General features: G+C 37.8%; 1 protein-coding gene across 8 annotated transcripts; it reads left to right on the top strand.

Annotated features, from left to right (window-relative positions):
- Positions 1-2,172: 2,172 nt before the first annotated feature.
- LOC107793338 (uncharacterized) lies at positions 2,173-9,021 on the top strand. 8 transcript variants are annotated; one of them, XR_012707056.1, is made up of 10 exons: positions 2,173-2,307; positions 2,403-2,633; positions 3,911-4,175; positions 4,486-4,636; positions 4,919-5,141; positions 5,238-5,329; positions 5,750-5,885; positions 6,756-7,087; positions 7,297-7,877; positions 8,279-9,021. XR_012707056.1 is itself a non-coding variant. In XM_075248602.1 (9 exons), the coding sequence occupies exons 1-9, from the start codon at positions 2,246-2,248 to the stop codon at positions 7,545-7,547; spliced, it is 1,743 nt and encodes a 580-aa protein (XP_075104703.1). In that variant the 5' UTR covers positions 2,173-2,245; the 3' UTR covers positions 7,548-9,021. The 8 variants fall into 8 exon arrangements, 4 of the variants coding, with proteins under 4 accessions (XP_075104703.1, XP_016471148.2, XP_016471149.2 ...); XR_012707055.1 differs by having other exon boundaries at positions 3,908-4,175; XR_001649701.2 differs by having other exon boundaries at positions 3,908-4,175; positions 7,282-7,728.
- Positions 9,022-23,389: the final 14,368 nt, after the last annotated feature.

Here is a 23,389-nt window from a genome sequence, read left to right as displayed (position 1 = left end):
AAATTGGTTAATCTTTTTGAATGTGAATCTTAAATAATTAAATATTTATATATTTTTAAGAAAACTATCTATCTATATAGAATAGGAGAAGGAATTCAATGTGATAATGCCAAGTGTCACAACAAAAATTCAACAAGTGTCAAATTTTAGGACAAAATTAATTAGGTTTGTTAGAAATTGGTTAATCTTTTTGAATGTGAATCTTAAATAATTAAATATTTATATATTTTTAAGGAAACTATTATAAGAAAATATAAAAATATATAACTTCAATTTAGAGATATATAAAATGATAAGACTAATCTTTTTTTTATTATGGAATTTTTTTAAATAATAATTCATATGGTCATGCTATATGCTATGGATAAGATAAAACTAAAGATAAAAAAAACATAAACAATAATTTCAGGAAATAAATAAAATAGATAAATATATAATTTAATTTATTATGTAATAATATTAATAAAAAGTGAAACTTTCATATTAAATACAAACGGGAAGAAGACTTCAATTTAATTTCTTATTAAAAATAATATAGAAATAATAAATATTACAATTATTAGTAGATTTATGACATCTATTAAAAGAACGTTTTTGTTTACCCTTTGAGCTAATTCAATACCATCCATTACAAAAATAATGCAAAAATATTCGTATTATAGATAAACACAAAGTATAAAAAGTCAAAATATTATAGAACAAAAACTAATGTATAAAGAGGAGGATATATATATTGTGATTCTATCCACACTTTAAATTTATTTAATAAAATTAAGTAAATAAATAATACTCTAAAATATTATTAATGAATATAAATATCAAAATAATTATGAGAAAGTCATATAAGATAAAGACAAGTTAAATCTCAAGAGTAATACAAATATATTCATTGTTTTATATTAAACTTGTAATTTATTAAAAATTCATATGACAATTTAAAAATATTAAGTAATTAATAATATAATTAGATAAGCAAGGAATAAAAAGAAATACAATATAAATTTGTTGGAAAGTATAAAAATATAAGACTTATAATTAAAATTATGATGAGAAAAGTTGTATATATACAAATAACTAAAATCATAATACACAAATAGTTATAAATGAAGAATACTAAAAAAAGAATTTCAAACGATAACGCAAAAATGTATATACTACTCCCTCCGTTCTAATTTATGTGAACTTGTTTGACTGGACATGAAGTTTAAAAAAAAATAAAGACTTTTGGAATTTATGGTCTTAAACAAGTCAAAAAGGGGTATAGAGTATTTGTGTGGTTATAAAAGCTTCTCGTTAATGGTAGAATTGAAAGTTTAAGCTAAATTATTTTCAAATTTAGAAAGGAGTCATTCTTTTTGGAACGGACCAAAAAAGAAATAGGTTCACATAAACTGAAACTGATGGAGCAATTAAATTTCTCATGTAGGAAATCTTAGTTAATAAATAGAACTCATAATTTTATAATAAAAAATACATAAATAAGAAGATACTATTAGGATATTATACATAAGATACACATATTATATATATATATATATAACACAAATTAATAATTATTAAATATTGGTAGATTTTTATAAAAATAATAAAAGGCTTATTTCTTTATACTTTTGATGAATTAAGAATTATAATTTAGAAAAAAATATTACATTATTTAAATTTTCAGTAAATTACAAAATGAGAAAACTAATCAAATATTACAGTAGAAAAGAATGTACGAAAAGAGGGGGATAAAGATAATTTTATGATATTTATATTTTGAATTAATTAAAAAAAATAAAAGATAAATAAATAATACCCAAAAGAATATTGATAAATTTGAAAATTGAAGTATTTTGAACAATATAACATAAGTTTAACATGTAATAATATATATATATATATATATATATATATATATATATATATATATATATATGTTATATTTTAAAAGAGAAGTAGTATCAAAATATTAAGCCAATTGATAAGTTAATAAAAAGTCACATTAGTAAATGTACAAGACTAAGTACTTGTTAATTTAATAAAAAATAAATAAGAAACAAATAATTTATTTGATTAATATATAACGTGTATTCTTTGATTTTGTATAGATTTTATTATATTTTTGTACACTATATTAAATAATAAAATAATGACTACAGTAATATTTATTAAAGTAATATTTGATACATTAAATCATAGTTGTGGATAATCTCTCCTTTCTATCTGTCTCCCTCGATTTCTCCTGTGCTTCTGCAGCAGCAAAATGTCTACTTCCCTAACCTCTCCTACTCCTCGCACCTTTTGCTCACTCACCAATTCCTGCAGGTATCTCAAACCCCATTTCGTACTTCAATTTCTTTGTATTTGCTTATCTTTGTCAATTCAATGAGTATTTTTTTTTCCGGGTTGCATTTTTCAAGGACGAGTCTTGTATCTTTAAATACCCATAATAATATTGGCCGACTACCCAAAGGCATATTGTCTGTCACCTTTTATCACCGTCCATCTCAAAGTTGCAATTTTAAGCTTTGCTTTCCTACTGGTGGGCTGTTTTTCCCTTTTTGCAAAAGGGGTTGTGTTGTGTCAGCTGCTTCACCCAAATTGTACGGAAACAAACGGTATCAACTTAATTCAAGTCTTGGTTCTCAGAGGTATGGATTTGCTTGCTTCTGATCAAATGCAGGTTTATTCACATTATGTGTCAAATCTTTGATAACTTCGTTGCTTTTCTTGTGTAAAAAAGTGATTTTTAATAAGTATCCTACCGTGGTAACCATTACTTACACCTAATATATACAATAACAACAACAACAAACCCAGTGTATTTCCACAAGTGGGGTCTGGGGGACTATAGTGTGTACGTAGACCTTACTCTTACCTTTTAAAAAGTTAGAGAGGCTGTTTCCGGTAGACCTTTAAAAACTAAAACTATCGGTCTCATTACCCCTTAATGTAGATAGGACAACATTGTTAATTGTTATTAGAATTTCACTTAGAACTTTAATGGCTCCAGTTTAAGTTGCAAAGAACTTCATCTAGGTTTTTGAAATCATGAGGAGGCTTTTGAGGAGTTAAGGGTTATAATAGTTGAGGAATTTTGAGGGTCAATAGAGCTAATTGTGCTTGTTGCACACCATTGGCAGAAAAACTGTTAGGCGAGCTTGGGACAGCGCAGCAAGCTCATACCTAGGTAATTGAGGCACATGTCTCATGACGGAACTCAGGCAAGCACCTCACTACTGACTCATAACCTTTTAAAGGTGAGACAAATTCCAAAAATGCCTTTTCATGCACTAGTTGTGCTAGGTCTACTACCTTAAGTTAAGATCACAATCCAGTTGCTTATCTGGTTGACAATATTATCAGTAGAGCATGCAACTATTTGCCTTGGCAGACCTACATGCCACCTACCACCCCTCCACCCATACAACTATTTCCATATTCTTGTCTTAATTATAGATTTTAAGAGGATAATATAATTCATTCTATTTGAATCATGGAAAACATCAAGTATGAGAAAGTAGAAAATACGAAGTTTGGGAGGGAGAACCAAAGTTCTGAAAGCTGAAGCGTTTTATAAGCTGTTACTTTTTATTAACTAATGAACCATCTGTCTTTATAAAAAAAACTAACGAGCGTCTGTTTGTACGGTGCAACTTTAGCACCTATTTGACATCTACTTGGCTCCACCATTGCTTCTGCAAAAATTCACTTGTGAAGAGGTGTAATGATGTCCGTCAAATGGACGATAATCTACCAGCACTATCTATAAGTTTGATGTTACTGGCTAAACCCATTAGTTGGTAAATAGATTAGAAATCCTGATGAATTCTAAACTTTTCAACAGTTTGAAAGTATAGAAATTTAGAGACTTGAGTTCTTTTTTATATCCATTGAGAACTACTGTGACAGCATGTGTTTTCAGCAGTTACACGGATTTAAAGGACAATGTGCCTAGCAGTCTGCATATTCTCGAGGAGCAGCTGAGGGATTTATTTAATGAAGTCCATGCCATGATAAGAATAGGGAAGGAAAATGAGGCCAGAGATCTGCTTCTAGCGAATTATGAAGCTGTCAAAGAACAGATAGATGCAGGTAACAAGGGTATAGAAGAAGCTGCTATTCTTGATGTAACAGCCTTGGGATACATGGCTCTTGGGGATACAAGTTCTGTCAAACCCCTGTTGGATGCGGTAATTCTTTCTCTTCACATATATGCTAATTCCTGATTCTTGTTTTTCTATCATCATCCATGAAAGGATCAAGTGACCTTTCAAGGGGCAGATGTACGGTGTAAAAATTCATTAGGAGAACCAGAGCATGGAGGCATGATCTCAAACATCTTCCTTGGAAGTTTCAATTACAACTATCTCTGAGAAAGACAAATCTTTTATTGACATAAAGAACTTTCGCTTTTCATGCAATACTATAACGTCCTTGTTACTTGTCCTCATTTTGGTCACCCTTTTCTGTATGTGGGCGGTTGGGATGATGTACTGGCAGTTGGGCGAGATTGTTGATGACTTGAAAGATGAGGAGCCTCTTCTGGACTCGATACTCACACATATGGGTAATATGTATGAAAAATTGGAAAATTTTGAGATGTCCATTTGTCTCTATGGAAGAGCTGTCAAAGTTATTGAGAGACTCTATGGTACGTCGGTTTTCTTTTCCACTTTTCTTGTGTTGCTTATTTTATGTATGCATATATTTGTGTTAGATGGTGGTGCTGCTCATGTTTCTAAAATATGAATTCTATTCATCTACTATGGGGTTGGATTTTGTTTGCCATACAACTGTATAGAAATAAAAGGTCCAGGTTGATAAAAGTTTTAAGTTTGTAGCGTTAGTTACTGTTATCAAGCTAGTGCTTCTTCTTCTAGATGGCTGATATGTGGCTGAAAGCAGTTCGCGGCGCTTTTATTTTACATTACAGGAAATACCAGTTCTTTTATCGTCACTCCATTGTTAGGGATGGCAAAAGTCCTGGGTTCTCATCGAAAGACCACAAAAGCAATAGAGGCATACCATCGTGTGGTTAAAATACTCGAATCTAGCAGGGGTGAAGAAAGTGAAGAATTGGTAGTTCCTTTATTTGCGATGGGCAATCTTCTTCTGAAGGAAGGGAGAGTGGCTGATGCAGAAAATGCTTTTAATAGGTGATCACTGATCCTACATGTATCTTGGTTCTTGACCATTGTGTTTCTATAATCACCATACTAACTTGTTCTCCCTTTTATTTTCATATCATATAGAATTTTGACCACATACATGAAGTTATATGGAGAAAATGATGGCAGAGTTGGACTGTCTATGAGTTATCTTGCACGTGCAAAATGTGCAAAAGGTGAATTTAATGATTTCCTACTTCTCGTGATTAATGTCTCTTTTAGTTTGCTGTTCCTGGCGTCTCACATAATGTTTTCCTTATCTATGGTTGTCATTACTTAAGTAAATGAAGAAAGCAACGAAAAGGCCGAACAATGAAGTAACTTCCTCAATAGCAATTATGAGATAGGGCCAATGCTTGAACAGCTAACTAAATTTGAATACCTATTGGTGATTTGGCATTCTTGTGTTCTGGAGATTCCAGTTTCTTGTAACTTTCAGCTTCCTGCAAGTGCTAGAGCATAATGCACTGGTTTCATTCCAAATTAGGAGGATGACAAATTATTATGCTTTCTAGGCTCTCTGTCCATTATATTATTCCTATTTTGACATTTATTCCCCAAAAAAGAGCCGTGTTCATACATCTGGTGTTTTATAGGAGACGTGAATGAAGCCATTGAGCTGTATAAAGAGGCTCTTCGTAGGCTGAAAGATTCTGATTATATAGCCATAGATGATCAAATAATGGAGAAGATGAGAGTAGACTTGGCTGAATTGCTTCATGTGGTTGGAAGGTAAGGATCATGTTTTAATTAAACATAGGGTTAGTTTCGTAAACAAGCTTAACGAAAACTTTTTTTTCACATAAACTTCCTATTTACTCCTAAGGCACATAATTTTCCCGTGGTTTCCAAAATTATGGAATCACCCCAATTTTTAAATTGTTTGATAAAAGCTTTTTATCCCGCCAATTTCCTCTTTAGCAAGTATCAAATTTTGGCTTCTTTTTTATTCTAACTTACCATCTATTTTTAATAAATTCATTTTCTTAATTGCATTTAGTAAAGTTGTTTTCCTATTTACAACTCAGTATTTCCATGAAGAGGCCTTTGGAATCGGGATAGACCTTAGGGACATTCACGTTTAAACAAATTTTAACTTCTTTTTTATTCTAACTTACCATCTATTTTTAATAAATTCATTTTCTTAATTGCATTTAGTAAAGTTGTTTTCCTATTTACAACTCAGTATTTCCATGAAGAGGCCTTTGGAATCGGGATAGACCTTAGGGACATTCACGTTTAAACAATATGCACTTTTGACAGAAAATAAGTACGGTTTCTTACGGAGGTTGAGATTTTTCTTGCCACTAATTTTATTTTATTTTTGATGAGTAACGTATTGATATTACAGATGTAAAACACAGCACTTAGCTATTTAAGTATAACCCCCCCCCCCCCCCCCGGCCCAAAAAAAAAAAAAATCCAGCTCAAGTCTCTTAACACATTGGCACTACCCTGTTGCACCAATATCTAAGCAAAAATAGACACTTATGTTTAAAGTTAATAACACTGTCCCTTTTTGTCTTCATAAACTTTCTCTCCACAGTGAGGATTTAAGTATATCCTATTTGAGAACTGCTTTAACACTCATTTATCTTTCAGAGGTGAAGAAGGCCGCCTGCTACTGGAGGAATGCTTGTTGATAACTGAGAAGTTCAAGGGAGAGGGGCATCCCAGTTCAGTCTCCCATTTAGTGAATCTAGCCACTTCTTATTCACAGTCCAAAAGATTTGCAGAAGCTGAGCGCATGCTGAGGATGAGTTTGCAGATTATGTTGAAGAATGTTTCACCTGATGATCAATCCATTACTTTCCCAATGCTGCATCTTGCAGTTACTCTCTACAATCTAAACCGTAGCGAGGAAGCCGAAAAATATGCATTAGAGGTTCTGCAAATCCGTGAGAAGGCATTTGGGAAAGATTCTCTACCAGTTGGTGCGCTTATCCTTTTTCCTAATGTTTAACGTTAAGCACTATGTTTCTATCTGCTAGTTCCTAATGTTTTGCAAATTTTGTTCATTCATGTTATTTCTGCTTGCCCTCTTTATACATGTGTATGAAAGTAGTAGCTGGTTACGTGTTTAAGGTTTCTCACTTCTTCTCTTTCTTTTCTCCCATTTTGGTTAAAGAGTTTCTATATGCAGGGGAGGCTCTTGACTGTTTGGTCTCCATTCAGACCCAGCTGGGAAAGGATGACGGTGAATTGCTAGAGTTGCTCAAGAGAGTACTGAAAATTCAAGAGAAAGCTTTTGGTACTGATAGCGAGGAAGTCATGGAAACACTTAAAAAGATTGTATATTACTTGGAGAAGATGGGGAGGAGACATGACAAACTCCCTCTGCAAAGAAGATTATCAAAGCTCAGAAGTAAATATAACCAAATGGTTCAATATTAAGGATCCTGCAAAGCCACATGTCAGATGTGTACCTGCTTTCATGCCATTAGTGATGTCAAATCGCTTACGGTTCTGCAGCAAGAAACTTCTCTTTCTATTGGAAGTTCGAGTGTCTAAGTAGGAAAAGAGATTACTGGAGTATAGCAGATGATCGGTTTTTCTTGCTGCCATGGTGAACAAGGTAGGCAGTCAAAATAACAAAGATAAAATGACAGGCATATGAAAGAAATTCTCCTTTGCTATATCTATCCAAGAGTGTAAATGCAATTTCAGAGAACGTGAAGAAGCAGTTTGATATGAAAGTTTAGGGGACAGTGTTGTCGACAAAAGGTATCATACGTTGTTGATGCATCTTATGAAGTGTTAAAGTGTTCTTTGCCAGAGATTTTCGGGTCCTAATTAGCTTCATGACATCAATAGCAAAACAGCAATGAGAATGTTCTGCAATCGTGCTCAAGATTTCATATCAATAAGATAATTCGTCACTCCCATTTTCCAGAGTTAATAATGTTCGAGGAAATTCCCCCACGTCTGCAGTGGATGCTGTGGATTTATTTAACTGCATTTATGGATTCCATATTGGTTGCTTTCATGAATTCCGCTTCCTTGGTTTTTCTTTTCCTTTCCTTTCTTGCTTATCCTTTTTGATTTTGTTCAATCTTCTTCAGGCGTTAAAGCCTTGCTGCACAGAGTAACATCTACTCATCCTGCTACCTCTTTGCTTCTAATAGGTGTGGAGATGCATGCAAGACGTCGACCCAAATGGGACAGTTTCCATATTTACAATCTGATTGAACTATATTGTGCAATGGGTTTGAACACTGGAATATGATAGCATGCTTACCTGGAAGATTAGTCCTTGTTCATATGCAAGTGGTATCGACTGGTGCTAACTTGGTTTAGATGATAACATTACTGCATTTTCATGGAGCCTGGTCGTCTGTTGAAGAAAAATGTTACTGCTGAATCCCTTTACATGAGACATCCCCATTGAGCAATTTAGTGGTAGTTCAATTGGTACTACATAGAGAAGCTACAGACAGACTCCAGCTGCAAGTCCAATACATATCTGGTTAATCTGAAGGTTGAAGAAGCGTAGCTGTTTTCAATACGGAATGGAAATACATGAAATGGTGCTTGCATAGAGAAGCTTCATAGACAGACTCCAGCTGCAAGTCTGCATTATAACTGGATTATCTGAAGGTTGAAGAAGAATATATATGATCTTTCTCTTCAATGTGAATGTTGTAAAGAGTAGCAAATGACATCATTTTACTTGATGATTTCGGGTGGCAAAGACAGCAATATTGTGGTACCCAATGTCCAGATTCTTGAAATAATTGTTAGCTTATGAAACAATGCTTTTGGTCAAACTGTCTTTATACATTTGTTAATCTTCGCTTTGATGGGATCACAATTTATATTTGTAGGGGTTTTCATAAGCCAAGAATGGCAAAATATTCATTTTCTGTCAGGACTTCAGTCTAAGTGCCCAACAAATTGTCACTTTATGCTTTTCCTTTTAGAGTAAGATAAAACTGTTTCTTGTAAGATCAAACTGTTTCTTAAGTACTTGACAACTACAGTATTCATATACAAGTATCTTCTCAAGTAGTTTTTAGATATAAGTATTATGTTCAAACGATAAATTTATCCAACTTAGTTTACTACTAGAAAGCGTAATTGACAACTATTAATACGAAGGGGGTAGAGAAATGTCACGTAGAGAGTAAGGAAATAGGAGAAAAGTCCAAGTAGGTAGACCAATGCAGGAGCCTTAATCTAAAAGTTATGTAGTGAGGATATTGGTGAAATTGTGGTAAATATGCATTTACTAGTGATTACCAATAAGAATTATGATGTCGTGATAAATATTTCATCATCTTGAGGTTTTAGATTCCAATCTTGAGTATGGAATCGCCTTTGGTAGGGATTATACCTAATGTGGGACTTTATAATGTGAATATAAATTTAATCGGTCCCAATACGAGGGAAAAAAAGAGAGACTAAGGTGATGAAGGAGTCGGTGCTTTATTTAATCATAGGGACTAGAATTGTGCCCACACTCTATGCATGTACATAATTTTTAGATCGTTTAGTTTTTACTTTAAATGTAAATTCTAAAATCCAGCATTAACTAAAGTAGAATTTTATATGTAAAAAAGGATGGTGTAATTAAAAGCATTACGATGCCCTGATATTATAGCAGTGTAGTTACCATTTTATTAAGTTACTGATTAATGTTTATCAAGAGTTTGTAAGTTAATTGAATAAATACTTTTTTTTAAGTCTTGTTCAACTTGAAATTAATATAAAAATCTTAAGATAAGTATGTGAAATAGATCAAGTTATTTACTCTACGAGAATGTGGTTTTATTACATACGGAGAAGGTCCAAATATACCCATGTACTTTCGAAAATGGTCTAAGAATACCCTTCGTTATACTATTGGGTTATCTATACCCCTGCAGTCATACTTTGGGTTCAAATAAACCCCTATTTAAACGGAAGGACACGTGTCATCGTCTTATTGGCCAATTCTAAATATCTCCTAATTAATTAAAAATACTCATTATCCATACCCGAAAAGCAATTTTTTTTTGTTGTAAAAACTGGAAAAAAACTGATTTTATTTTTACTAAAAACTGAAAAAAACAAAAATATTTTTTTTCCAGTTTTTACAAAAAAACTGCTTTAAAAAAACTGAAAAATACTTTCTAAAACAATGTTTTTGTAAAAACTGAAAAATAATTTTTTAAAGCAATTAAAAACGGGAAAAAACTGATTTGTTTTTACTAAAAACTGGAAAAATCGAAAGTATAGGGGTATATTTGGACCTTCTCCGTATTACATATGTATCTATATCTATCTATCTATCTATCTATCTATCTATCTATCTATCTATCTATCTATCTATCTATCTATCTATATTATATATTATCTAAAGTATATAATATATTGTATATTAGACCATTTTCGTCTAATATTGGGGTATACTAGGACCTTCTCCGTATTACATATGTATCTATCCATATTATATATTATCTATACTATATTAAAAGCACGAAGGCCCTTAGCGAAATGTCGTTCGCCTTTTTTACCCTTTAAAAATAGATTTTACATTGGATAAAATTGTAATTAAATTATCTTCCTAATATTTAGAATTTGAAAATTCAAACTTTTGATTATTAAGTATTTCCTTTTTTGAAGTATATACCTAAAATTTATGACTTAAAGGAAATTAATATTTACCTTTAATAAATCATTAAAAAGGTCAAATGTTTGGAAGGCCGGTACACAATTTTACGTCCATTTGAAGTAGTCAACAACTAGAGTAATTTTATTGAAGAACAATTCTACTAACATTTAGCATTTTCAACAAATTACATTAATTTATTCTCATTAAGTTGTAAGCCGATGTAAGAATAAAATTAAAACTATTAAATATATAGGAAAATAATATTTCACTCTTTTAATCTTGTCTTCTTTTATCTATCCATAAACTATTATAATAGCACGAAACTCCAACAGAAAATTGATTGATCATTTTATCATTTAAAAATATATATCATATTGGACAAAAAAGTCATTTCATTAGTATTTTCTACGAGTAGTATTAAGGACGATGAAGTTAACTAAAATTTTGACTATTATATCTTTCCTTATTTGAAAATACAGGAACTCATAACATTTATGAATAATTTAATCCCAGTAAGATTTTACTTATATTAGTTAAATAAGTAAATTTTTGTGAGAATTTATTTTAGGAATTATTACTTTATCAAAAACAATAATAATCCATATGACATTAGAAATTTTTCGCTTCAATATGCAAAGAGACTCTTAAATTAATTTTTTTTCTTATATATTCAAGTGCAAATAATGGCAAGAGGAAGAGACGAAAACTCTAAAATCAAATTGTACAGAAATCTAACTCAAGAGCTCAAGATATTGTCGGATTGCTAAAATTTTGAAGATCTAAGACTTGGGTTAGCTTTAGAATTGTATGTTTGATATCGTGTTAATTTGTCAATATTTTTATTGGATTGGGAGCTTTTGGTTAATCTTTTTGTAGAAGATTTAAAAAGAGATAAAAATATAACATGCTAAGTAATTGAAACATATTTGTAGTTGTCACGACCCAAAATCTAACCATGGTCGTGATGGCGCCTATCGTGTTACAAGGCAAGCCTACTTCCCAAAATATTACTATTAAACCGATTATAAGAATTTAATAAAATACTTTAACATTTAAATTTTTCATAAATAAATCAACTCTAAATATAATATAGAAAAATACGGAAACAAGCCCCAAACATCGGGGTATCACTAAGTCATGAGCATCTAAAACTATAAACTATCCAAAAGAAGAAATGACAAAATGAGTAACAAGGTCCTGCAGACGCTAGCAACTACCTTGCAATCTCCACAGATAGCCGGCCTGAACTCAACGATCGCCGCGCTCTAACTCACCTGGATCTGCACATAAAGTGCAGGGTGTAGTATGAGTACAACTGACTCAGTAGTAACAGAAATAACTAAGGAACTAAGCAGTAGTGACGAGCTAAATAAAACAGTCCAATTATTTATTTTCATAATTTAAAAATAAACAGATAAATTCCATAACTCAGTAAATGCAGCAACAACACAAATAAATACAACCTCACAGCAGTGTCACTCCATCACTCATCACTCGCACTCATCACTCAACAATCAAAATACTCAACATTCTGCGCTCACTCGGGGTGTGTACAGACTCCGGAGGGGCTCCCAAAACCCAAGTGCTAAGCACGGACAACTCACGTGCCATCATATCAATACCTGGATCCGCACGGTCAACTCACGTGCTACGCAGACAACTCACGCGCTATGGTATCAATACCTAGACCCGCACAGTCAACTCACGTGCTACGCGGACAACTCACGCGATATGGTATTAATATCCTCACAACCAGGCCCTCGGCCTCACTCAATCATGCACCTCACTAGCCTCACCGTCATTAACAAATAAGGGGACACAGCCCACATCAAGTATCATAATATATTAGCAAATAATAGAGACTAAGGTAAACATGTATAATAAATTCTATGACTGAGTATAATTAGTGTGAGCATGAATAAATACTAAGCATGATCTCTAACGTGAAGGCAGACAAATTTACCAACAAGTAAATGCATAAACACAGATAATGGTTATTAGGCCTCACAGCCTCACGGGACGGACCAAGTCTCAATCCCTCGAGGTATACACCCACACGCCCGTCACCTAGCATGGGTATCACCTCCAAACAATCACATGATATCAAATTCTCCGAGTCTATACCCTCAAGGCCAGAGTTAAAACTATTACTTACCTCAACATCATAAAATCCTACTCCGGGATGCCCTCGTCTCTGGACTCGGTCTCCAAAAGGTCCGAATCCCAATCCCTATGGTAAAAATCACCTTCAAAATCGCCCGAATCCGAGCTCCCCAACTCAAAATATGATGAATGAACAAACCCTTATTTTATATATTTTCTGCCAGCTATTCTGCCTCGTTTCTCGTGCAAACGATCCCGAAACTCGCTTTATGCCTCCAATGGATTCCTTGTGAAATTGTAGTCAAGTTAGACTTTTAAATTACTCAACTTGACCTTATAATGAAGGAGATATGTAGGTTTTAATATTTGCTAATAGTATAGATATTTAAATACACCGTCAGTGGTAATTTCGTAATTAATCTGAAAAATCTGGCAACCTAATTCTTAGTAAAATGACCATAAAATCCCCATACGATGTCCAAATGCAACGATTCTTTTTGCTACGGGTCCGTATACGATACGGATTTAATGCTTCAATAAAAAAGGAAATCAGAGCTCATTTGTTTCAATATGATATTATTTATGCTTGAAGAAACGGCGTCGAAACATAAGAAAAACGAGCACAACACAACCCAAACCTATCCGAAACACACCCGAGGCCCTCAGGACCTCAACCAATAATTCCAACAAGTCATATATCACTACCTGAATTTAGTCGAACCTCCGGAACACCCAAAATAACACTAAATCAACCTCCAATTCAAGTCTAATTCTACCACGGACCTCCAAATTACATCCCGAACACACTCCTAAGTCTAAAATCACCCAATGAGTTCGTTTATTCATAAGTCAACTTATGGTTGACTTTTCTAACTTAGCTTTCTAACTAAGGGACTAAGTATCTCATTTCACTTCAAAACTACTCCGGACCCAAACCTACCAACTCGATACAACTCAACATCGCTGAACAACACATAAAGAAGCAGGAATGGGGAAAACATGGCTATAACTCTAGAAATGACTTGCCGGGTCGTTACACAAAGAAATTGATCTAAAATGACCTGACATTTTAACAGTTTGAATACATTCTCTCTGTCTCAAAGTATCTTATTATACGTATGAATTAGTCAATATAATCATATTCAAGTGAAGTATGATGAGCCAAAAGGGTCATCTTATATTTTAGAACTCAAATATGTGCTCTTAAGTCTTAAAAATATTATTTTTACCCTCCTCGATTTGTGTGCGCAGTCCCGGCAGATTTCCAGAAAGCTTTTTATGTTGAAAATTGATAAAAATAAGAATTTTTACCTTAAAAGTTGATTTTAGTTGACTTCCGTCAACATTTTTGGTAAACGGGCCCGGATTCGTACATTGATGGTCTCGGTAGGTCCGTATCGAATTATGGGACCTGGGCGTATGCCCGAAATCGAATTCGGAGGTCCCTAGCTCAAGTTATGAATTTTTGATGAAAGTTAAAAGTCTGAAAATTAATTATTTTTAATAATTGATTGATGTTTGGCATTGTTAGTACCTGGTCCGTATTTTGGTTCCGGAGCCCGGTATAGGTTCATTATGATATTTAAGACATGTCTGTGAAATTTGGTGAGAAACGGAGTTGATTTGACGTGATTCGGGCGTCCAATTGAGAAAATAGAAATTTTAAAGTGTTCTTGAAAATTTCATTTGATTTGGTGCTAGATTTAGAGTTCTAGGTGTTATTTTGGCGATTTGCTCGTGCGAGCAGGTCCGTATGATATTTTTAGACTTGCGTGCATGTTTGGTTTGGAGCCCCGAGGGCTCGGGTGCCATTCGGGCGATGCGCAAGTTGAGTTCAAACCTCAACAAGGCTGCTGGTGCACCAAATCTGGTGTGCCCGCACCTGCGAGCCTTTGGTCGCAGGTGCGAGCGAAAGCCCCGCAGATGCGACCCAGGCCTGGACTTCATTTTTCTGCAGATGCGGACTTTTCTCCACAGAAGCGGAACCCTGTCCACAGGTGCGGCCCCAATTGGCCCAGCCCTTTTTCGCAGAAGCGCACACCCCGTCCGCACATGCAGATGCGACCAAAGCACCGCAGGTGCGAAGGTCGCTAGGCAGTGAGCATTTAATTAGGACTCCAGCCATTTTTTTTCTTCTCATTTTCAAAAGGATAAGAGACCTAGGGTGATTTTTCAAAGACATTTTCTTCCCCAAATCATAGGTAAGTGTTCCTTAACTCATTTCTTTCAATCTTTTACTTCATTTCACTAGAATTCAACCTAGAAATCTAGAGTTTCATGGTAGAATTAGGGGTTAGGGTAGAAAATAGGGATTTCGGAAATTTGTGGATTTAGACCTCAATTTGAGGTCGGATTCCAAAACTAATTACATATTCGGGCTCGGGGGTGAATGGGTAAAAGGATTTTGGTCCGAACCTCGGGTTTTGACCAAGCGGGCCCGGGGTCGATTTTTTGACTTTTTGGAGGAAAATTTGGGAAATTTAATTTTTGCAATATAATTGATTCCTTTAACAATATTTGATATTATTGAGTCATTTTTGAATAGATACGAGTGGTTTGGAGGTGAATTCCAAAGAAAAAGTTGTGATTGAGAATTAAGTGGCCTTCGGAGCCAGGTAAGTGTTGTGTCTAACCCTGACTTAAGGGAATTAGGAACCGTAGATTATTTGCTAAGTGAAATTCATGTGAGCGGCGTATATGTGAGGTGACGAGTACCTATGCGTCGCCAATTTACCTTTTTTCCATGTTTCTCTGTTTTTCTGATATTGTCTCATTCCTATGCCAAATTGCTACGTGTTATACTAGTGTTGTTCAAATTATCGTTCTTATCATGTTTACGAAATTTTCTGGTGATAATTGAGTTTTTATTTCAAAGTTAAGATTGATATTATGGAACCAAATGTTGAAGTAAGGTTTGTACTTGTTATTCTCTCTCCTTGTTGTTATTTATGCATTGCATTATGGTAAGAGAGAGTGTTAATACACGAAGGGTGATGCCGTGCCGTATTGTGAGTGTTAATGCATGAAGGGTGATGCCGTGCTATATTGTGAGTGTTAATACACGAAGGGTGATGTCGTGCCATGATATGAGAGTACAAGCACGAAGGGTGATGCCATGCCGTTTCTATTAATTTTATGGTGAGATTGAGAGTAAAAGCACGAAGGGTGATGTCGTGAATTCTTCTTTATTGTATTCACTATTCCTGTTGATTCATGGTATATTGACTGCTCCGGTGATCATTCTGTTATAGTTCTTTATCTTGTATTCCCCTCAGTATGTCTCCCATCCCGACATTTCCTGTTTAGTTCTTCATTCCTGTTATTTGCGTATACACTGTTAAATTGTACAGGTTGATTGTAGGTGCCTTGCCTTAGCCTCGTCACTACTTCGTCGAGGTTAGGCTCGACACTTACCAGTACATGGGGTCGGTTGTACTGATGCTGCACTCTGTACTTTCTGTGCAGATTTTGATACCGGCTCAGGTTGATCGAGATTTGCTATTGGTCCGCTGTCCGGAGACTCAAGGTAGATCTGTCGGCGTTCACAGACCTTGAAGTCCCCGTCTATCTTTTTATGTCCTACTGTTTTCTTTCATTCAGACAGTTGTATTTCTTTCAGACTATTACTTGTAGTAAGTTCTAGAATGCTCGTGAATTGTGACTCTAGATCCGGGTGGTAATAGTTAATACAGATTTATGATATTCCGAACTTGTTATATTTCATCGTAGTTAATTATTGCTAATTACTGAATGGAAATAAGGAATTGGTAAATGATTCTCTAACGTTGGCTTGCCTAGTAAGTGAAATGTTAGGCGCTATCACAGTCCCGTCGGTGGGAAATTTTGGGTCATGACAGTTGGTATTAGAGCACTAGGTTGCCTAGGTCTCAAGATTCACGAGCAAGCTTAGTAGAGTCTGGAGGATCGGTATGGAGACGTATGTGCTTATCTTCCAGAGGCTATGAAGTTTAGGAACAACTTTCACTTTTTTTCTTCTCTGTCGTGCGATTTTGCTTTCTCAATGCTGATTGAACTCTTCTACTCTTAATCTCTCACAGATGGCGAGAACACGTACCGCTTCCTCAGCTGAGTAGCAGCTAGAGCCTCCAGTGGCAGCTCCTACGCAGGGTAGAGGTCGAGGTTGAGGCCGTGCCAGAGGCCGAGGCAGGGGCAGGGCGCAACCTAGAGCCCGAGCAGCAGCCCCATCAGTGGAGCCTCAGATAGAGCTTGACGAGGAGGTTCCAGCCCAGACTGTTCCTGCCGGACCAGCTTAGGTTCTGGAGGGGTTCATTGCTACCCCAGTACTTCAGAACGCTTTGATTCGTTTGGTGGGCCTTATGGAGAGTGTGGCCCAGACTAGCGCATTTCCCATGGCACCAGTAGTCTCTCAGGCTGGAGGATGAGCCCAGACTCTCACCACTCCCGCTTCGGAGTAGATAGCTCCCCAGTATCAGGCTCCAGCAGCTCAGCCAGTCGGATTAGTTTAGCCGGTTATTGCGGCACAGGTCGGAGATGGGCCAGCTATGTCTTCTGATGCTTTATGGAGATTGGACAGGTTTACCAAGCTCTTTCATGTTCACTTCAGTGGTGCTCCTTTAGAGGATCCCCAAGAGTATCTTGACAGTTGTCACGAGGTTCTACGGAACATGGGTATAGTGGAGACCAATGGGGTCGATTTTGCTGCATTTCAGATGACTGGTTCCGCCAAGAAATGGTGGAGAGATTACTTGTTGATTAGACCAGCTGGGTTTCCTGCTCTTTCTTGGGACCAGTTCTCTCAGCTCTTCATAGAGAAGTTTCTGCCTATCACATTGAGAGAGGAGCGTCGCCGTCAGTTTGAGCATCTCCAGCAGGGCGGTATGACTGCTACTCAGTATGAGACCCGTTTTGTGGATTTGGCCCGTCATGCCATTCTTTTGCTTCCCACCGAGAGAGAGAGAGAGGGTGAAGAGGTTTATTGATGGACTTGCTCAGCCTATCAGATTGCAGATGGCTAAGGAGACTGGGAGTAAGATTTCTTTTCAGGCAGCTGCTAATGTCGTCAGACGAGTCGAGATGATCCTTACTCAGGGAGGTCAGGGGTCTGACAAGAGGCCTCGTCATTCCGGTGAGTTCAACGGTGCCTCATCTAGAGGCATGAGTACTTTTGGTAGAGGCCATCCTCCCAGGCCATTTCATTAAGCACTTCAGGCATCCCACGGTGCCTCAGGTGGTCGTGGCCCTCAGATGCATTATTCCGACCAGCTAGCCTACAGTGCACCACCAACTCCTATTAGTGTACCTCCACTCCAAAGTTATCAGGGTGGTCATTCAGGTCGAAAGGGTCAGTTTCAGGATCAGCAGTCACAACAGCCGAGGTTATGTTATACTTGTGGTGATCCGAGGCACATTGCTAGATTTTTCCCTTGGGCAATGGGCAACTCACAGCATCAGAGTTCTCATGCCATAGTTCCGACACCAGTTGCTGCACCACCTATTCAGCCAACCAGAGGAAGGGGTCAGGCAGCCAGAGGTAGGGGCCAGACAGTTAGAAGTGGAGGTCAGGCCGTTAGAGGTGGAGACTGGCCAGCTAGAGGCCATCCAAGGGACGTAGTTCAGGGTGGTGGGGCCCAGCCCAAGTGTTATGCTTTCCCAGCCAGGCCTGAGGCTGAGTCATCTGACGCTGTTATCACATATACTGTTTCAGCTTGTAGTAGAGATGCTTCAGTTCTATTTGATCCGGGATCTACTTACTCCTATGTGTCATTCTATTTTGCATCCTATTTGGTTGTGCCCCGTGATTCTTTGAGTGCTCCTATGTATGTGTCCACACTAGTGGGAGATGCTATTATTGTAGATCGTGTTTGTCGTTCGTGTGTGGTCACCATTGGGAGTCTTGAGACTCGTGTAGATCTTCTACTTCTCGGCATGGTTAATTTTGATGTCATACTGGGTATGGATTGGTTGTCACCTTATCATGCTATATTAGATTGTCACGCCAAGATGGTGACCTTAGCCTTACAGGGGTTGCCTCGATTAGAGTAGAAAGGGAATCTTGGCCATTCTGCCAGTAGGGTTATCTCTTATGTGAAGGCTCCGCATATGGTCGAGAAGGGGTGTCTAGATTATTTGGCTTATGTCCGCGATTCTAGTGCGGAGGTTCCTTCTATGGATTCATTGCCGGTTGTTCGTGAGTTTCCAGAGGTATTTTCTGCAGACCTGTCGGGGATGCCACCCGATAGGGATATTGATTTCTGCATTGATTTGGCTCCGGGCACTCAGCCCATTTCCATTCCGCCATACCGCATGGCCCCGCCAGAGTTGAAAGAATTGAAGGAACAATTGCAATATTTGCTTGATAAGGGCTTCATTAGACCTAGTGTCTCAACCTGGGGTGTACCCGTGTTATTTGTGAAGAAGAATGATGGATCGATGAGGATGTCTATAGACTATCGGCAGTTGAACAAAGTCACTGTCAAGAACAAGTATCCATTGCCCAGGATTGATGATTTATTTGATCAGCTTCAGGGTGCCAAGGTGTTTTCAAAGATTGATTTGAGATCTGGCTACCATCTGTTGAGGATTAGGGCATCCGATGTTCCTAAGACAACTTTTCGGACTCGATATGGGCATTATGAGTTTCTAGTGATGTCATTTGGGCTGGCAAATGCCCCAGAAACATTCATGGATTTGATGAACCAGGTGTTCAAACCGTACCTGGATTCCTTTGTGGTTGTGTTTATTGATGATATCTTGATCTACACCCGCAGTCGAGAGGAGCATGGGCAACACCTTCAGATCGTTCTTCAGACTCTCAAAGACAGCCAGCTATATGCTAAGTTCACAAAATGCGAGTTTTGGTTGAGTTCAGTTGCTTTCTTGGGTCACGTTATATCAAGAGAGGGTATACAAGTGGATCCTAAGAAGATTGAGGCAGTCCAGAATTGGCCTAGACCCACATCAGCTACAGAGATCCGTAGTTTCCTGGGTTTGGCGGGCTATTACCGTCGATTTGTGAGGGATTTTCATCCATAGCAGCCCCGTTGACCAGATTGACCCAGAAGGGTGCCCCGTTCAGGTGGTCAGACGAGTGTGAAGTGAGCTTTCAGAAGCTCAAGACAACTTTGACTACGGCACCAGTATTGGTGTTACCCACAGGTTCAGGATCTTATACAGTATATTGTGATGCATCTCGTATTGGTCTGGGTGCGGTATTGATACAGGGTGGCAAGGTTATTGCATATGCTTCACGGCAGCTGAAGGTTCGTGAGAAGAATTACCATGTTCATGATTTAGAGCTGGCAGCCATCGTTCACGCGCTGAAGATTTGGAGGCACTATCTTTACAGCGTGCCATGTGAGGTATTCACTGATCATCAGAGCTTGCAGTATTTGTTCAAGCAGAAGGAACTCAATTTGAGGCAGAGGAGGTGGCTGGAGCTATTGAAAGACTATGATATCACCATATTGTATCATCCCGGGAAGGCCAATGTGGTGGCCGATGCTTTGAGTAGAAAGTCAGTCAGTATGGGTAGCCTTGCATATATTCCAGTTGGTGAGAGACCGCTTGCATAAGATGTTCAGGCCTTGGCCAACAAGTTCGTGAGGTTAGATGTTTATGATCCCATCAGTGTTCTAGCTTGTACAATTGCTCGGTCTTCTTTATTTGAGCGCATCAGAGATCGGCAAGATAGCGATCCTCATTTACTTGTCCTTAGAGACACAGTGCGACATGGGGGTGCCAAGCAGGTTACTGTTGGAGATGACGGAGTTTTGAGGATGCAGGGTCGTATTTGTGTGCCTAATGTGGATGAACTTCGTGAGTTGATCCTTGAGGAGTCCCATAGTTCCCGGTATTCTATACATCCTGGCGCCGCCAATATGTATCAGGACTTGAAGAAGTATTATTGGTGGAGGCGAATGAAGAAGGACATAGTTGCCTATGTATCTCGGTGCCTAAATTGCCAGCAGGTAAAGTGTGAGCATCAAAGACCTGGTGGTTTACTTCAGAGGTTAGATATTCCTGAGTGGAAGTGGGAGCGTATCACTATGGACTTTGTTGTTGGACTCCTAGTGACTCAGAGGAAGTTCGATGCAATTTGGGTCATTGTGGACAGGCTGACTAAGTCAGCGCATTTCATTCATGTGGCAGTTACTTATTCCTCGGAGCGGTTGGCAGAGATTTATATTTGTGAGATCATCCGTCTTCACGGTGTGCCCGTGTCTATCATTTCTGATCGAGGTACACAGTTTACCTCGCACTTTTGGAGGGCAGTTCAGCGTGAGTTGAGTACGCAGGTTGAGTTGAGCACAACATTTCATCCTCAGACGGACGGGCAGTCCGAGCGTACTATTCAGATCTTGGAGGATATGCTCTGTGCCTGTGTTATTGACTTTAGAGATTCTTGGGATCAATTTTTGCCGTTAGCGGAGTTTGCCTACAATAACAGCTACCAGTTGAGCATTCAGATGGCTCCCTATGAGGCATTATATGGTAGACGGTGCAGGTCGCCAGTTGGGTGGTTCGAGCCGGGGGAGGCTCGGTTATTGGGTACAAATTTAGTTCAGGAGGCCTTGGACAAGGTCAAGATTATACAGGATCGACTTCGTGCAGCTCAGTCCAGGCAAAAGATTTATGCTGACCGTAAAGTTCGTGATATTGCATTCATGGTTGGAGAAAGAATATTTCTTCGGGTATCGCCCATGAAGGGTGTTATGAGATTTGGGAAGAAGGGCAAGTTGATCCCTAGGTATATCGGGCCATTTGAATCCCCGAGAGAGTGAGGGAGGTAGCTTATAGACTTGCGTTGCCTCCAGGGTTATCCTCAGTTCATCCGATATTCCATGTGTCTATGCTCCGAATATATCATGGTGACCCGTCCCACATGTTAGATTTCAGCTCTGTCCAGTTGGACAAGGATTTGACTTACGAGGAGGAGCCGGTGGCCATTCTAGACCGGCAGGTTCGTCAGTTGAGGTCAAAGAGTTACCCTTTAGTTCGAGTGAAGTGGAGAGGTCAGCCTATTGAGGCAGCTACTTAGGAGTCCGAGTCCGATATGCGGAGTAGATATCCCCACCTTTTCACCAGCCCAGGTATTTTTCTATGTCCGTTCGAGGACGAACGATTGTTTTAGAGGTGGAGAATGTGATGACCCAAAAGGGTCATCTTATGTTTTAGAACTCGAATCTGCGCTCTTAAACCTTTAAAATCTCATTTTTACCCTCCTCGATTTGCGTGCGCAGTCCGGGCAGGTTTCCAGAAAGCTTTTATGTTGAATCTTAATGAAAATAAGAATTTTTGCCTTAAAAAGTTGATTTTAGTTGACTTTAGTCAACATTTTTGGTAAACGGGCCCGGATCCGTGCTTTGACAATCCCGGTAGGTCCGTATCAAATTATGGGACCTGCGCGTATGCCCAAAATCAAATTCGGAGGTCCCTAGCTCAAGTTATGAATTTTTGATGAAAATTAAAAGTATGAAAATTAATTGTTTTTAACAATTGATTGATGTTTGGCATTGTTAGTACCGGGTCCGTATTTTGGTTTCGGAGCTTGGTACAGGTTCATTATGATATTTAAGTCATGTCTGTGAAATTTGGTGAGAAACGGAGTTGATTTGACGTGATTCGGACGTCTAGTTGAGAAAATAGAAATTTTAAAGTGTTCTTGAGAATTTCATTTGATTTGATGCTAAATTTAGAATTCTAGGTGTTATTTTAGCGATTTGATTGCGCGATCAGATCCGTATGATGTTTTTATACTTGCGTGCATGTTTGGTTTGCAGCCCCGAGGGCTCGGGTGCCATTCAGGCGATGCGCGAGTTGAGTTCAAACCTCAACAAGGCTGTTGGTGCACCAAATCTGGTGTGCCCGCACCTGCGAGCCTTTGGTCGCAGGTGCGAGTGAAAGCCCCGCAGATGCGACCCAGGCCTGGACTTTGTTTTTCCGCAGATGCGGACTTTTCTCCGGTCCGCACATGCGGATGCGCAGGTCCGACCAAAGCACCACAGGTGCGAAGGTCGCTGGGCAGTGAGCATTTAATTCGAACTCTAGCCATTTTTTTTCTTCTCGTTTTCAAAAGGATAGGAGGCCTAGGGAGATTTTTCAAAGACATTTTCTTCCCCAAATTATAGGTAAGTGTTCCTTAACTCCTTTCTTTCAATATTTTACTTCATTTCACTAGAATTCAACCTAGAAATCTAGAGTTTCATGGTAGAATTAGGGGTTAGGGTAGAAAATAGGGATTTCAGGAATTAGGGGTTAAGGTAGAAAGTAAGGTTTGTACTTGTTATTCTCTCTCTCTATTGTTATTTATACATTGCATTATGATAAGGGAGAGTGTTAATGCACGAAGGGTTATGCCGTGCCGTATTGTGAGTATTAATGCACGAAGGGTGATGCCGTGGCGTATTGTGAGTGTTAATGCACGAAGGGTAATGCCGTGCCATATTGTGAGTGTTAATGCACGAAGGGTGATGCCGTGCCATATTGTGAGTGTTAATGGACGAAGGGTGATGTCGTACCATGATATGAGAGTAAAAGCACGAAGGGTGATGTCGTGCCA

This window comes from Nicotiana tabacum, unplaced genomic scaffold (genome assembly GCF_000715075.1).
Source record: "Nicotiana tabacum cultivar K326 unplaced genomic scaffold, ASM71507v2 Un00002, whole genome shotgun sequence".
In the NCBI taxonomy this organism is placed as follows: Eukaryota; Viridiplantae; Streptophyta; class Magnoliopsida; order Solanales; family Solanaceae; genus Nicotiana; species Nicotiana tabacum.
The sequence above is the reverse complement of the archived record's forward strand: the minus strand, read 5'-3'. Positions and strand labels throughout refer to the sequence as shown.

Coding starts and splice junctions, on each gene's coding strand:
- LOC107793338 (XM_016615661.2), top strand. CDS start 2,246: ATGTCTACTTCCCTAACCTCTCCTACTCCTCGCACCTTTTGCTCACTC. Junction 4,637..4,918: donor AGTTATTGAGAGACTCTATG/GTACGTCGGTTT, acceptor TTTACATTACAG/GAAATACCAGTTCTTTTATC. Junction 5,330..5,749: donor ACGTGCAAAATGTGCAAAAG/GTGAATTTAATG, acceptor GGTGTTTTATAG/GAGACGTGAATGAAGCCATT.